We start from the raw sequence: 14,083 nt of genomic DNA on the forward strand, positions 1-14,083 counted from the left end.
ACCTTTATGCATGCCTTATTTCTAAAAATAGTGACATTAGTAGATTGTAGAGCTTTGCAATAAAGACTAAAATGGAAAGCATTTTTCTAAAAGGAGGCTTTTCAATAAATAGTAGCAACAGTTGCATACTTGCCATTTGAAAAACCATCAGCTCCATGGACTAAAACAGCAAGAATTTTTTGTTTACTCTTTTCTAGCAATAGTGACAGTAGATGCATATTGCAAGAAATTCTCAGCTCCATGGATTAGGATAGCAAGATCCCTTGTGAAAACAGATTTCATTTATTTAGACAGACAGTCATAGTAATCTACAGGAAATCATCAGTTGTTTTGACTAAACCTGAAAGTATTTTTGAGAAAACAAGCTTTTTTTTTTAGCATAGGGTTTTGAAAAGATAACACCTACCTTCTTAGAACAGAATGACAAGAAATTATTGGAAACAGACTTTAGATCTATCTATAAATAGTGACACTGACGGTACAAGTCCACAAGTTTTGCAATTAGATTTCAGCTCCAAATAAGATAAAAGCCTTTCTTAAAAGAAACCCAGGTGTATGTTTATTAAGGACTCACTGAGAATCGTTAATTAACATTTACCGAAGTGAAAATTATTGTAAAAAAAACTGGGACCTCCCTCAGAAAGCATCGATGTCTGATGCCGATAGGCATCGGACTCTTTGGCACCCCTGCTAAATTGAGGCAATAATACCATGGCAGTGGTGTGAATATTCTCATTGCATGCACAGTGGAACTGTTTAGGAGACCCTTTGACCTCTAAAATCAGTTCACCAGTGAGGTGCGACTACCTACTTGCCCATATAGGGGAGATCTAGATGGTATTTAAGCCCCCCTTCTGTCATTTTTCTGCCATATATGGCTGAATAAACCCTTATGAAGTTGCACATTTTGAGCAAATTAATGAGGAAGATTGGGGGGGTTTGCTTGATATACTGTTACTATACATTGCAAAAGAAAATAAGTGTTTTGTAATTCTTGTCCTAAAAATATATTCAGGCAATGAAGGAAATGTATCACTTACATTTTTACTTTTCTACTTCCGTCTATTCTACAAATAGTGACACTGAGCCCTACGTAAAATTGTCAGCTCCTCAGACAAAAAAAAAATAGCTGGACTTATTTTTTCTACAAAAGGCAACAACGGTAGTGCTGTCACACAATATTGTGAGATCCTTGGATTTTCAAGAAATTGTCAGTTTCTTGAACTTTATCTGCAATAGTTTTTGTGAAAACAGGCCATATTTGGTATAAAATAGTGACACTAGTCATACAGAGTGTTTTTGCAAAAAATTCCCAGCTTCCCTACTAAAACTCAACAAATGGAAAAAAAATATATTTCGATGTGTAGTCCTTCAAAAATTAGCAACTGTTTGTTTACATATAACTAAAAACTAACATAAGTACCCAAATCTCTCATGTATGTGCCGCCAATGTCTTCCAGGTATCCTGGACCTGGCAGGTACTAGTGGCCCATATGTATGTACAGTGAGATTCTTGTCTGTGTACAGAAATGCTGCCAGCTCCTAGAAGATTGTCACTATACAGCTCGTCGGCACTTGTGCACACGTGGCCAGAAACCCGGAAGAGCTACAAACATAAAAAAATAAAAAAGGTAAAAAAAATTGTATCAAAATTTAAGGAGGAATGCAAGATGAAGGGGGGATACAGTAAAAACAAGGGTTGTTGGGGTGAGTTTTGTTCCACAAGATGTTACTAAATATGTGCAGCAGCTTATATTTGTCCATGTGTCTTTAGTAAGCACTACTCAACATTAGCCACCTACCTATCGTAACAATTACATTGTTTATACCATGTTTATTTGCTTGTTTGCTCAGCATCCTCCTTTACTCATTTATATAGAATTCAACTGTGCTTGTAAATTACAAAACAAAAAATATTTTAGATACAAAATAGCTGGTTTAGGTTTTGACAATGTCAAGTGCTTAGTTTGCTTGCAAAGAAATCCTGGCAAAATATTGGCTGATTTTAACAATAATAACCACGCAAAGTCCAACAGCAAACATCGACGTTGGCCAAAAAAAATATGAAATCATCTTCTGGGGTCCAAATTTTCTCATTAATATAGTACTCTTATATTTTCCTTTTGGGTCAAAATAGCAAACAAATGAAGATGATTTATTAAATTTCCTTTGAATGTCTTGTATATGCAATGTTACTTCTGTGTAGTTTTGCTTGCATTCGGGTATGTAGGAACACTGAAAAAAAATACATTACAGTTGTTTATTATCTGTAATCTTAACAATAGGTTTGAAATAAATAAAATAATTTGAAGTGTTAACAGTTGTAACAAACCATGTGGTTTCCTTGCCATAATATACACAAGAAATACAAAAGAGAAATTATGGTTGCTATGCATAAACAACCAAAATATTTACTTCCTCTAGTTTTATTAAAAACTTTCCTTAAAGCGGTATTAAACCCAAAAGCAAACATTTATTATATTACAGCTTACCAATTCTTAGATGTGATTGCTATGTTATTTTTTATTATATAGACTTTCTTTTCTTAATATTCACCTGGTGATCTAGCCAGTAAGTCTGCAGTTTTTCAACAGAACAAGAACTACTGCAAATGTAGCAGTTAAGAGTGTGGAGACAGACCATTTACCACTGACAGAGGTACTTACAGTATTACAATTTATACATTTTTCATTTTACACAAAACAATACAGATACTAACATAACCCATTACCTACCCAGAGGTGCTTACAGTGATCAGTTTTTTACCCATTTATGTAAAACCTTGATCACAAAAGAAAAAAAAACTGCAAATTAACAATGCTGGTATTCAAAGGTGCCCCTGTGCTCCTTTATCCATAGTGGAGGTGTGTTACTAGCCAGATCACAAGGTAACAGAGGGGGAAAACAAAGCCTAAAAAAAATAAAAATGAATGCTGTCACAACATCTAAGGTTCAGTAAGCTGCAATGTATTACATTATGTTTTGGATTTAAAGTGGGTGTAAAAGACATTCTAAAAAAAAGTTTGCATGCTGATCCCACGTAACCCACTCTTTTTTTTTTTTTTTTTTACTGCTCAAAAACACCACTGCCCAAAACTGCTGATAACAGCCTATGTGTGCATGGACACATAGGATAACATGATGGAGAGTTTATTGACAGTAGAAAACGTCTACTGCCAAAAACAGCTGCTGTAAAAACGTCCAGTGTGCATGAGGCCTAAAAACGCTCTAACACCGATAAACGCTGATAAACATCGAAAAACGCTCAAAAACTTCACTCACCAGCGTGATTTAACGTTTCTGATCCATTGAAACAAAAAAACGCTAAAAAACGCCAATGCGGAAAAATGCTAATAAACGCTAAAGAAACGCTATTGAAAAAACGTTGAAAAACTCACTGCAAAGCTACTGGCGTTTTTTAACGTCCAGTATGCATGAGGCATAATAATAATAATAATAACATAGCAAAATAATTATTTAAAATACATTCACATTTTGTAATTAACTTTTGGGTAAGTGCTTAAAGTGTCATTAAACCCAAATCAAAAACTGTCAATACATGCTATATTACATAGTGTTCATACTCACTCATCCACTAGAGCATTTGTTTCTGTAGATTGCAAAAATCTTGGTTAATCCCACTGTTCATTGTCCCTCCCTCCTCGTCTGTGTCCCAGCTGTAGCCTGAGATTGTGTAGACCAGCTGTTGACATTTACTAATTATGCTCCAGTTTCAGTTTCCACTCTAAGCTGTTCATTTGATCCTTATTATAATTTATCTGTGCAGCCCGTGTGACTATAGAGTCACACATGTAAGTGTATACACAGTGGTAAATGATGCTCCACTTCATGCTCCTTCATGTCACAATATTGCTAAGCACTATAGGGGGGGACATAGGATGGTGATTGATGGAGGCTTCATCTCCCTGTTAATCCCAGCACATATACATCATAGACACACAGTCTAGGCAGGGTTGCTCCTAAATTTACCTGCCAGGTATCATTGCCTTGGCCAATTGTGAGGGATCAATTTCACCCTATGTCTGGAATTGCTGCACTTCTCTCTTCTGTCACTAGATGGCCTTGTTACCAGGGACCACCGCTGAAGCATGTACCGTAGCAGTATTCTGTCAGTGAAGAATAGGGAAACTTTAGCAGGTGCCAAGCCAGAGACCCAGCCAGTCGGGTAATGCTTGAGGAGTATCTGGAGTGCCAAGCCAGGGACCCAGTGGGGAATCGGGGGTGATGCTTGGGGAAAATACTAAAGTAAGAAGATTAGAAGAGCTCATGGGGTTCAGTGGCAGCGAATCAGCAAGTCTAGTGAGGGTGACTGAAAGCTCAGTGGGTTGAAAGTCTACAAGAAGTGACTGTATAAAAGTAAAGGGTGTTACAATTTGTGTTAGGAACTGTTCTAAGACTGTCGCCATAAGAGACAGCACTCCTACACATGCAGATGTGGTGTCTTGCTGGATGCCTTTCCCTGCATGGCTGTCTACCTATAGAAGTCTGAGTCTGCTTATTGACATTGCAACTTCCTAAGGGTGTCCTGGCCCTAAACCCTCTCTCCCACTGTTCTGTTCAAGAGAAAATAAATCTGTTTGCATTCAAGAAGTGTCTGGCTCCCGTGAATCCTACCTTACATTACACCCACTATTCCTTGCAACCCACTCTATATAGAAGGATGTCAGCTGTCCCTGGCTCTGGAAGTTCTTAGACTTAAGGAGACCCGGGACTCTGCTACATTTAGATTAAATTGAATACAGTGCCATGATTTTTTTTTTTTTACTTTTTTTTTTTACTTTGAACAGTATCTTTAGTGTAACAAATATAACAATTTACAAATAGAATATATGCATGTCTCAGCATGTAGTATATTATATATATGAGATGTCTGTTAAGAGATAACCGTTGGTAAGATCGTCAATGCATATTTGACATTTCTAATGCATATATTCTATTTGTAAATTGTAACATATAACAGAAAATATATTAATAATAAGAATCATGGTACATTGTTGACATATGTGTCGTCATCACTCAGTTTCCATTAAAGGGGTTTTCCACCCATTTTTTAAGTTTATTAAAAGTCAGCAGCTACAAAAAGTGTAGCTGCTGGCTTTTAATAAACTGACACTTACTTGCTCCAGCGTTCCAGCGACGCGCTGGCCGGGGGTCCGCTCCTCTCCCCCCCTCCCCGGCCGGCGTCTTCATTGTCACTGTGGGCACCTGGCCGTGACAGCTTTCGGCTTTACGGCCGGACACCCACTGCGCATGCGCGCGCAGCGCGGTCCGACGCTGCGCTGTTTGATTGGACAGGTGATCGCCTAGGACCTGACGTGTCCTAGGCGATCGCCTACAGGGAGGGGCTGCCAAAAGGTGATTAAGCTTAATCGCCTTTGCAGCCCCTCGGCGGAAGGAGGAAGTGGGACAGGAAGTCCCCTTCTCCCGAAGCCCCCACTCCCCCCCAAAAAAAATTACATGCCAAATGTGGCATGTAAGGGGGAGAGGAGTGGGTTAAGAGGAAGTTCCATTTTTGGGTGGAACTCCTCTTTAAATAGCAGACATGCTGGTGGAGGGAGGTATTTCGGAACGAAAGGAAAGGTTTGCCTTGCTAACTAATGGTTTCTGTGGCTTGCAGCCACCTATCCCAAATTGTATTATATTGTTGACGGACATCCTCTGTGCTTGCATATGAGTTTTTTATATGGCAAGCTATCATTTACTTCTGCTACCCATGTACTGAACTCAGGTGAATTAGTTCTCATCCATTGCCTTCCCAGGACTTTCTGTGCAGAAAAAAGCATTTAATTTAGAAAGATTTTAGTGAATTTATCCATATCTTGCTCTGGGTATATCTCCAATAGGCAAATAGGCAAGGTTTGGGGTGCAGTGTAAGAGGGGAGCCCATTGTATTGTGTGGGAATTGTACAACTTCTGTTCAGTAGCCTTGTACCCTAGAGCAGCTCCAAATTAAGTGATAAAATGTGCCGGTTTCCTGGTTACACATTGGGCTTAGAGCAGTTTGGTTTAGTTTGTACCTGGATATTTTAAGAGGAGTAAGATAAGATCGGTGAAGTATATAGATCTGTGTAAGGCGGTCGAAAGTTTAGGGGAGACTAGTTTGCATGTGTCCAGGGCATCACTCCATTTCTCATCCTCTGTTGCCTCTAGGGCTGCAACTAACGATTATTTTAATAATCGATTAGTTGGCCGATTATTGTTTCGATTAATCGCATAATAGCCTTAAAAAAAAAATATGTATTTTTTTTTTTTTGGGCCAATTTGTTGTTGAGCAAATTACGAAACACAAATTGCCGCAAAAACACATTACATGCTTTTCTGCAGCTTCTCCATTGAAGTATATTGAACAAAAAAAAAGAAAAATAGCACCGTTTTGCATTAAAAAGTCCTTGCCCTTTCCAAATACGCAGCAGCTGAAAAAAAAATCATGGATGTGAACGTGTCCCATAAGAAAACATGTAAATGAACTGTAGTGTGTTTCTGCAAATAACACCCAAAAACTGAGGTGTGACTCGGCCTGAGATGTTTAGTAACATAATGGGGTTAAAAAAACAAAGATAAGTACAAAAAGAGCAAATAATCGCTACTGTAAGGGGTTCATTTTTTTTACTGTGGGACAGTGAAAGTAATATTTACAGTAGCGATTTGCTTTTTTGTACTATTTTTTTTTGTACTATATAAAGGGCTAATTTTAGTTTTTTTAACCCCATTATGTTACTGCCCGATTACTCGATTATGAAAATTGTAATCGATTAATTTCATAATCGATTAGTTGTCGATTAATCGATTAGTTGTCGATTAATCGATTAGTTGTTTCGGCCCTAATTGCCTCCACGTCCACCTCCCATCTGGCCTTCAGCACATATGCCGATGTGGAAGATGGAGGTAGTAGCAACATACTATAGAAGATGGAAATTTGTTTCTTAGGGCTTCATATCACTTCCATTAGAGGATTATTGTCTAGTTGGGGGATACCAGTCGGGAACTGTGCTCTGAAGGCGTGTTGGATTTGTAAGTATCTGAAGAGCATGCGAGTCAGTAACTCAAACTCAGACCTGAGTCTGTCAAAAAGTTTTATTTCGCTATCAAGAGTTAGGTGAGACAATTAAAAAATTCCCCATGAGCTCCATATATCAGAGTCTAGGATAGATTTAAATTCAGGGAGAGTCACGTTTTTCCATAGCGGAGTGTGGTTGTGTGTCTGGGGTATTTTAAGTTTATCCGTTACGACGTCTCATAAGCGCCTATAGTGGTATAGCACTGATGTTCATGGTCCCGCCATCTCTGCACCTCTCACACCCCCTGTGATTGCAAAAAAGGGGTCTTCTGTTAAGTGTGTCCATTTGGGGCACTTTTATTTTTTTTCCTAAATCTAGTTCTGTTTTATCAATGTGAAATTGCTGTAATAACTGCGCCGCTAAGTGATACATGTTAAAGCCCAATAATGACGTTCCACCCAGATCTGTGGGATTTTTCAATTTGTCCCAGGGTAGTTTATGCCTACTCTTTCCCCATATAAATGATTTGAGTATCGATTCCATAGATTTAAAGTGCTTAAGCACCAAGTATATCGGGAAGTGCCATATCATGTAAAGAATTTTGGGCAACACCACTTTCACAAGATTTATGCGTCCCATAACTCCTATCGGCAACAGTGCCATGATCTTTATACATAAATAGAAGACATGATGGCATTTTGATATTGTGGGGGGGGATTTACTAAAACTGGTGCATGCAAAACCTGGTGCTATTGTGCATAGTAAACAGTTTCTAACTTTAGCTTATTCAATTAGGTTTCTGCAAAAAAACCTGGATGTCAATTGGCTAACATGCACAGATGCACCAGATTCTGTGTGCTCCAGTTTTAGTAAATCTCCCCCTGTATGTTCAGTATCACTTTAATTGTGCCAATTATTCCTGCACAATAAACCATTGTAGAAGAGACTTAAAACAACCAAGCTCATAATATTCCAGTGGTAGAATGCACCCAGCTGGTGTTTATGAAGCCTGTCACCCTCCTCTCTTTTGTATCATTATAGCCTTGATAGCCCTCCTCTCTTGTGCCCTTTCAGCCTGTCACACTCCCCTTTACTTTATCATTGCTGCCTTTCACCATCCTCTCTCTGCAGCCTGTCACACTAATCCAATGATGGCGAACCCAAGTGCCCAAACTGCAACACAAAACCAACTTTTTTTTTCAAAGTGCCAACACTGCAATTGGCGAGAGAGGGGGGCTGAGAGTGAGAGAGGTGAGAAAGAGAGAGGGGTGAGAGGGGGTTACATAGTTACAAATAGTAACATAGTTAGTCAGGTTGAAAACCAATAGCTCAACCATTAATAAAAAAAACACAATCGTACAATCCCAAATACACAATCCTATACCCACAGTTGATCCAAAGGAAGACGAAAAACCCCAGCAAAGCATGATCCAATTCCTTTCTGATCCCCCAAAAGGCAATCGGATATTCCCTAGATCAACTTTACCTATAAAATTTACCCAGTTATATTATGTACACCCAAGAAAGAATTCAGGTGCCTGGGCCCCCCTTTTCAACTGATGGGGGCACCAGGCCCGGTACAGGAGGGTCGGGCCTGGGCTGTGTAACTGGACTAAGATCCAATAATGGAAAGGTCAGGATATGGAAACCTTTGCATCTACTCTACACTCTGCTCAGCTGATTAAGTCTGTGCTGTTTGTTCATTCTTAGGGCTCCTTTATTGTTCTTGTTGGGAGGCAAAATTCATAAGGCTACCATTTTAAAACAATCAGGGAGAACAAAATTAAATCTGTTAAGAGGTATGCCTTGGCGCATGGAACTGTAGGACAGGTTCCTGTGCAGCTCCTGGTCTTTCAGGCTCGCTGGACCTTTTACTGGTAGCTATCATCTCTAAACCCCGCAAATGGGTAGCACCAGCTCAAGGATGCTAAGAAGTCCAGAGGGGGACACTTTTTCACCCTATCCTTGGCTACAGCGCATCACAGGCCGAAATCCAAGATGGCTCTGGCACTTCCTTCTCCATCACGCTCTGAGCTCACAGCCTACAGGCAGGGAAGCTCCTACCCTTCTGAGGGTCTTTACCCTCAGATTAGCTGACCCTGACTATCAGGCTCCCACAACTGTTTTACCTGTTTTTCTTTTACCATGCAAAATTTTTATTTTCTCCAGACCAATTCTCCTCTCTTACTCCCCTTGGGGGCTACCCCTTAGTTCGCCCTGGGGAATCAACTCTTCTTCCAATCCTGGGCCACCGACGTGGAGATGCGATGTGGCAGATTTGTGCAAGACAATGGCTTACTGCCTCTGGATACTCTGAGAGCACAGTACTACAGTTTGTTTGGACGACTGGTGTTACAGACAGCGCCAACATTTCCTTCAGAGGCTGCCCCAGGCCATCCACTCCCCCCTGCAGCATGTGTTTTTGAGACGCAACTTGACCACCTGTACCGCCTTACCCATTCTAGCTCTGTGGACAAGAAAATTCAGGAAAATGGTTATAAAAGATACTTTCTCGTTGGTATAGGGTCCCCTCCAAAATGGCTCAGATTTACCCAACTGTGTTGGATGCCTGTTGGAGGGAGTGTGGACATAGGGGTACATTCCTACACATTTTGTGGGAGTGCCCCAAGTTGCAACCCTACTGGCAGGACATCCGATCCCAGGTCAAAGAAATTCTGGACATCGAACTGCACGATTCCCCATTGGAACTCCTGCTTCACGTCCCAGCCATCCCTCTCAGCCATTATAGTAGTTCTGTACTGCCTCATCTTTTAAATGCAGCAAGGAGACCGATTTCTGGTTTTCTGGAAAAAAAACTCAGATACCTAGTTGAGCAGACTGGATCTGTTTAGTGAATGATATCATGGTTGCAGAGGAATGGATGGCGACCTGCAAGGATCCCTAAGATAAATGTTATGGTATATGGGCCACCTGGATAAATCGTGCTAATAAGACCGTATCGAGCCCTCAAGAAGATCACCCTCATTTGACTTTGGCACCGGGTACGGTCAAGGCTCCTCAGGACCTCTGACCCTTAAGGCCACTAATGGTCTTGAGCGGATTGTATCTTAGTTCTCAGGTTTTATTGAAAGCTGCTTACCTTGCAGCCGTAAGGTAATTTACTAGCACACCTTCGGGTGTCACCATACACCGAAGATTCACAAACAAATCACCTTGCCACCTGCTGATGTTATTTAGCACCCAGCACTTCACTCGCACTTTGCAATTTCTTTTGATTAAATTGCATTACCTCCTGGACTGAGTCGCAGTTGCATCATCCATCATCGGTGTATATCAGTTATGTTCAGTCATTCATGTTGATGGGAGCATAAAACTAAACCGGAAAAATAACTCAGGCTGGTTTAATGACTCTCTCACTCTACTGAAACAGGAACGCAGAAGAGCTGAAGGTGCCTGGAGGAGGAACCCATCAAAAGAAAACCTCACAAAGTACAAAACCCTCACCAAAAATTACCACAAAGCGATCTTTAAAGCCAAAAAAGACCATTTCGCAAACACCGTCTCCAAAGCCATAAACCATCCACGGGAACTTTTTAAACTAGTCTCTAAGGCTATGAACCCCTCCTGTTTGGAGCCCCCTGCAAGTGAGACATAAGAATTCTGCAATGAACTATCTGACTTTTTTATCGACAAAATCGAAAAGATTCGGGCAACAGTTCAACAGAAAAAAAACACAAACCCCACTCAGATACAGCAAGAAGAAGAAATCAACAAAACTTCGATGAATTTCGAGCTGATCCCAATTACTATCGACACCACAAAAAACATCATCGGAAGCCTCCGAGACAACACATCCCCAAACGACATCATCCCGACAAAACTCTTGAAAGAATGCACGGACATCTTGGCACCCACCATAACGCACATCATAAACCAATCATTCAGGGAAGGGATGGTTCCGAACAACCTCAAACAAGGCATAATAAAACCCCTCTTAAAGAAGCCCAACCTCGATCCGAAAGACCCTAACCAGCGCAGACCGGTAACAAGCCTGAACACGATCTCCAAGATCATGGAGAAAGCAGTAGTGCAACAGCTCCAGCTCCACCTGGACGACCACAAACTCCTAGATCCTCTACAATCAGGTTTTCGCCCAGGCCACGGCCAGAAACGGCTCTTCTCAAGATATGGGATGACGCCCTTGAAGCGGCAGATGACGGAGAATCCTGTCTCCTAGTGCTGCTGGACCTTAGTGCAGCCTTCGACACAGTAGATCACAACATATTGCTCACGCGACTCAAAGAAGTAGCAGGAGTCTCTGACGCAGCCCTACCGTGGTTCGCATCTTTCCTTGAATATCGCACTCAGACCGTGAAACTTGGAGATTTCACATCAGAAACACGGACCATCACATGCGGAGTCCCGCAAGGATCACCCCTCTCACCTGTACTCTTCAACATCTACATCCGCCCGCTCCTCAAAATCATCAGCAAACAGGACCTGCGCTACCACTCCTATGCGGACGACACGCAGCTTTACCTTCGAATCACCAACAAAAAAGACCAATTTCATGAACTTGGAAAGTGCCTCACACTGATCGACAATTGGATGACCGAAAGCTCCCTCAAACTTAACGGATCCAAAACAGAACTACTCATCCTTCACGCAAATAAGAAATCCATTTCTAGGACCACATGGACACCACCCACCATCCTCGGACAAACCATCGCACCAAGCAAAAAAATCAAAAGTCTCGGAGTCATCTTCGACTCAGACATGACGATGGATGCACAAATAGGATCAGTCGTCAGCAGTTCTCATCATCTGCTCTGCATGCTACGTAGACTCATCCCCTTTATCCCGAAATAAGACACGGCAGTAGTGGTTGGAACAATCATCAACTCACGACTCGACTACGCAAACTCCCTCTACTTAGGACTACCAAAATACCAGATGGCACGTCTACAAGTCGTCCAGAACACGGCAGCCAGACTGGTAACAGGTAAAAAGCCGTGGGAATCAGTCTCCCCAGTCTTGAGGTCCCTCCACTGGCTGTCCGTACAGGACCGGGTGACATTCAAGACGCTCTGCCTCACCCACAAATGTACACAGGGAAAAGCTCCTCAATACTTAAGCGAGAAAATAAAACCGTACGTCACCAAGCGCATGCTCCGGTCAACCAACCAAAACCTTCTCCAAGTTCCTAAATCCCGCTACAAATCGAAAGGAGAACGAAGATTCTCGGTCCAAGGACCATGGCTCTGGAATGCTCTACCCACGATCATCCGCTTGGAAGAAAACCATCGGGCATTCAGGAAAAAGCTAAAGACCCACCTCTTCTGAAAGACCTGTACAACTCTGGATGCCAAGCGCCTTGAGGCGATTAAGTTCGCATACAAGTTACTCACTATCCTGCGATTTCCTCTGCGACTGCATATATTATCTTTATGCTGCGATTCTATTTCTGCACCCAGCACTCTACTTGCACCTTGCAATTTCTTCACCTCTTGGACTGAGTCGCAGTTGCACCATATACAATTTGTAACAATTGGACAATCTTGCAGTTCCATCCACCATTCATATGATGTGATTTTACTTACATTATACAGTCACCTATTTGTATGTATTTGCACTTTTATTCAGTTCAGTTTTATTCATCCATCATTGTTGTATATCAGTTATGTCCAGTCATTCATTTTGATTGGAGCATAACACCATCCTGCGATTTCCTCTGCGACTGCATATATTATTATCTTTACGTTGTGATTTTATTTATGCACCTGAGTCACCTTATCTGCACGGTTTGCATATTCATTCAGTACACCTTTGGATGCACCTTATCTTAGCATTTATAGCGATTTTTATCTTTTAGTCAGTCTATTTGCATATTCATTTATCAATTATACCATTTTGGTTATTTATACATTTTTACTAATTACACCATTCTATGCTATTGGAGCGCAACACCATCTCTTGATTTTTCCATGTCTCACTGTGGGTAGTGGTTGGCCCATAAGGTTGCCGCACCTTTACCCTCTGCACACATAGTTTCCACTGTAGCGCAGGAATAACTACTTTACCCAGCACTATAACATGGTCTTGGTCAGGTAAGACCTGAGGACAGGGGTAGAGGCTTCTTCCCACCCAAATCTCTACGAAGCCTCCGAGTCTCCAGACCCTAATCTGAGAAACCCAAAACCCAGAGAAAAACATTTTCTCCACTCTGAAAATATTTTCTGGAGCCCCTCAAATATGTGAGACCCCTGTGCTGTACTCAAATGATGAGTTTAGGAGGCAGACAAAAAGCATGGTCATTTAACAGGCCAAGGTCAATTCACGTTGAAGGCAGAAACACAATTTCTTGATTTTTTTCCATGTTATAGTGCTGCTATCTGAACTGGCCATGCCTCTGCCTGCCATCTGAACTGGCCATGCCTCTGCCTGCCACCTGAACTGGCCATGCCTCTGCCTGCCACCTGAACTGCCTGCTAAACCATGGACCATGTTCATACGTTTCCATATCTCTGTCTGCTGCCAGGATAATTCCTGGACATTTCCTTTGGCTGTCTGGACCAATGCTTTGACTTCTCTGGAACAGTATTCCTGCCTGCTAAAACCATAGGTGAGCCTTTTTTAATTACCTTTTGCTCAGCAGAATGTATTTTGGGGTGTAATTCTTGGTGTGTACATGCTATGTGTTAGAAGCCTGAAGGTGCTACTTGCATGTTGAGCCTCTGTATGTGGCTAGGCTGTGGAAAAGTCTCACACATAAGGTATCGCCATACTCGGGACGAGTAGCAGAATGTATTTTAGGGGGTAATTTTTGCTATATACATACTATGTGTTAGAAAGATCTTCTAAATTGACAACTTTGTGAAGAAAAAAAACAAAAAAAAAAATATATATATATATATATATATATATATACACACACATACATATACACACACACACACACACACCGTATTTATCGGCGTATACCGCAGACTTTTTTCCCCTGAAAATAGGGGGGAAATCACGGGTGTGCGCTATACGCCGATAGCATACCTCGGAGGGGGACGAGCGCCCGCCGTAAATCACCGAGCCGTCATCTCCTCTCGGCT

General features: G+C 41.4%; 1 protein-coding gene across 1 annotated transcript in view; it reads right to left on the minus strand.

Annotated features, from left to right (window-relative positions):
• Nucleotides 1-263: 263 nt before the first annotated feature.
• Nucleotides 264-14,083, minus strand: part of KCNMB1 (potassium calcium-activated channel subfamily M regulatory beta subunit 1) — a 92,197-nt gene continuing 78,377 nt past the window's right edge. The window contains exons 4-5 of the mRNA XM_040344697.1: nucleotides 1,919-2,235; nucleotides 264-1,821 (exon numbers count right to left, since the gene is read on the minus strand). Of these exons, the coding sequence (XP_040200631.1) occupies nucleotides 1,963-2,235 (273 nt within the window). The 3' untranslated portion in view covers nucleotides 264-1,821; nucleotides 1,919-1,962. The remainder of the gene's footprint in view (nucleotides 1,822-1,918; nucleotides 2,236-14,083) is intronic.

This window comes from Rana temporaria, chromosome 3, assembly GCF_905171775.1.
Source record: "Rana temporaria chromosome 3, aRanTem1.1, whole genome shotgun sequence".
NCBI classification, from domain to species: Eukaryota; Metazoa; Chordata; class Amphibia; order Anura; family Ranidae; genus Rana; species Rana temporaria.